This window comes from Echinococcus granulosus (assembly GCF_000524195.1).
Source record: "Echinococcus granulosus chromosome Unknown EG_S00310, whole genome shotgun sequence".
Taxonomy (NCBI): Eukaryota; Metazoa; Platyhelminthes; class Cestoda; order Cyclophyllidea; family Taeniidae; genus Echinococcus; species Echinococcus granulosus.
The window spans coordinates 13214-15886 of NW_020170690.1; the positions used below are offsets into that span (position 1 = coordinate 13214).

At 45.6% G+C, this 2673-nt stretch overlaps 1 protein-coding gene across 1 annotated transcript; it reads right to left on the reverse strand. All coding sequences in view use genetic code 11, as the record gives it.

Moving 5' to 3' along the window:
* Positions 1 to 315: 315 nt before the first annotated feature.
* On the reverse strand, positions 316 to 1619 carry EGR_10950 (hypothetical protein; the record flags this gene model as incomplete). Its single annotated transcript, XM_024500199.1, has 3 exons — positions 316 to 464; positions 1272 to 1366; positions 1543 to 1619. The coding sequence occupies 3 exons, from the start codon at positions 1617 to 1619 to the stop codon at positions 316 to 318; spliced, it is 321 nt and encodes a 106-aa protein (XP_024345385.1).
* Positions 1620 to 2673: the final 1054 nt, after the last annotated feature.

Below are 2673 nucleotides of genomic sequence, written 5' to 3' on the forward strand. Positions count from 1 at the left end.
CGAAAATACTTAAAAGCAGGTAGAATGCCACACAATGACAACAAAAAGGCACTGAAGTTGGACAGAGCAGCAGCCTCTAGAAATCTAACGGCTGTCCAGAGGACGCACCATGCTCCACAGTTGCGTCCACTACACTAGTCCATGAAAGCATTAACTACACACGTGCACACTAATGTCGCATACAATAACTCCACCTTTCTCACTGCTTTGCAAAGCATCAAACAGCAGAAATGGCAAAATCGCATCTTCCCATGTCGATCGAAGATTCGACAATCTCGCTCATGTCGATCCCCAACATCCCCCATGCTAGGCACCTCAACCTGGCAAAGTGAAACGTGGTGAAACATTTTCGGACATGTTCACTTCGTCGAATACATGAGCAAACTGGACATGAACGCAATGAAGTGAATCAAGCAAGCGAATGCACTTGACAAAGTCTGTCTTCTCACCAGATAGCCACACAACTGATAGGCAAAAAATGAGAAAATGATACCAGAATTAGGCACCCATCCTTCATTTACGACGACTGCAAGATTATTCATTAGAGTGGAAGAGAAGCAGACGCTGTGCTTGGGATTCGCGGAATAGTGTGCTGCCCAGTGTTGCTCCCATCACAACACGGTAAAGGCCTCGAAACCCACCCACAAGCCAGCAAAAGAAGCCGATCCTCTGCTAACTTCCCACTAGGGCGAGAAGATATTTTATCACAACACCCAACTCCATGTAATCACCTGATAGCAATGGGAGGATTCGACAGTGCGACGCACCTCAAGTCGCCGAAGTTCTGCGACCCTGATTCAGACCGTTGGCATCACCTAAGTGAAGTTTATGGTGTGGTGTGCCCCAGCGAAGGCGCACTTCCAACACCCTCCATCTGTCCCAATGGCGACTTCTATTTGCGCTGACTCACAACGGGTCCTCAGGCTCCGTCAGCCTCCACCACGGTCACCATCTTCGATGTAGCCCACCGCAATGGCTCCAGCACACCCAACATTGACCGGACGTTGAGGTAACTTCACAATATAGTCACCGTCCTGGTGTGTACACCAGTATATTCTAACGTCTGCTCCATCTCCTACCCCATCATAAATTAAAACAATACATTACTATCAAACGTGCCTGCATAAGTACAGATCTGGTTTCAAAGGCAAGTGGATAGAATTGTCATTGGCACAATCAGAATATCACTTTAATTACTAGCAAAATACGCAGTATGGTGTTGTATTGTTCGGTATGAGTGTTATTTCGCAATACCTGACATTATGATCCACTCCCACTTTCACATAGGCGCCGACAGTGTGAATGGCATAAAGTACGTCCAACAATCCCATTAATGTCTCCAATGATTATACAAGTTTGTAACAAACTAATCGGCTGGGATTAACTAAAAGAAAATACTTGGAAAGTCAGAGACTGGGAAACGGGAATATACTACTTTAGATGTGCAGGCAGTCCGGCGATTCCCCCAGACACACGCACACATCCTCCCCCAATATGCATTTCACCTAGACTCTAGCTAGCAATGACTGCCCTAATGCTTACCACCCGCGGTTTACAACATAGTAATGATTTGTTGCAAAACGGACATCCGGAGGATGATTATTCACATACCATATCATTCCTCGTACGCAATCAAGCAGCCAGCTATTTTGGAAAAGATACTCCCCCATCAATACAAATAGTATAGGAAATCCGACCCATCACGTGCGTGCGGGTAGACGGTTCGAGCTCGACCACGGACTGCGGCTCAGACAGCAGCGCTTCAAGAATCCAAACTCGACTTGAAACAAAGGTGAACTGCACAAAATACTGACAAATACCACCTCATGACCAAAGGCAGTGACTCAACAACCACGACCCTCCTACCATCTGGGCCGCGTGACTCACTATCACTATACATCTCCCTCGGCATCTCACCCACAAGTCATCTAGCGTGACATGAGACCCACTACAATAAGTACCTGCTCCCAACTGCAGTGAACGAGATCCAGTATAACCCAGTACAGAAATGGCCTCCCACTTGTCATATCCTCATAGGCCAACGCAAAATCAATGGGCAGAAGTGAACCATGTACGTACAAACAGATACTCTCTACGCAAATATAGTTGCACATTCAGCACGCACTCAGTGGTGACTCTGGGTCAACAAATGACTAGGGGTGCATAGTGGAGCAAAAGATTAGCCAACGATGTCAAGTCACACGTAAACCAATTTCATGGCGACCATAAAGTGTGCAAGAAATACTCCCAAAAGTGAACAGACAATTCTCCACTCCACTCGTTAAACAAGTTGCAGAAAAGACTGCATAGCCTCAAAACGTGTCACAACTAGGAAGTGCACAAATTTCCACACTAAAGTTGACGTGAATTTTTACACAGAGAACACGTTAACAGAAGTTATCATCAATTAGCCACCTCGTAGCACTAGCACCGTATTAGGAGTAAAAACTAGTGCTAGTAAAACAGCCAGGCTGGCATCTTTATTTCTTACTTCTAAAGAAGCGCATCAGATTCCAAGAGGCGAAATAATACACACTAATTTGGCCCGAAACTTACCAAACGCAAGCTAACAATGCGCACACCGATTTGAATAAGGCACAACCGCATGACCAAGGATGCAGAAAACGTTTGAAGTTAGCAGTCGTAAAAGTAGTAAAAAGCCTTTTAGTAAAG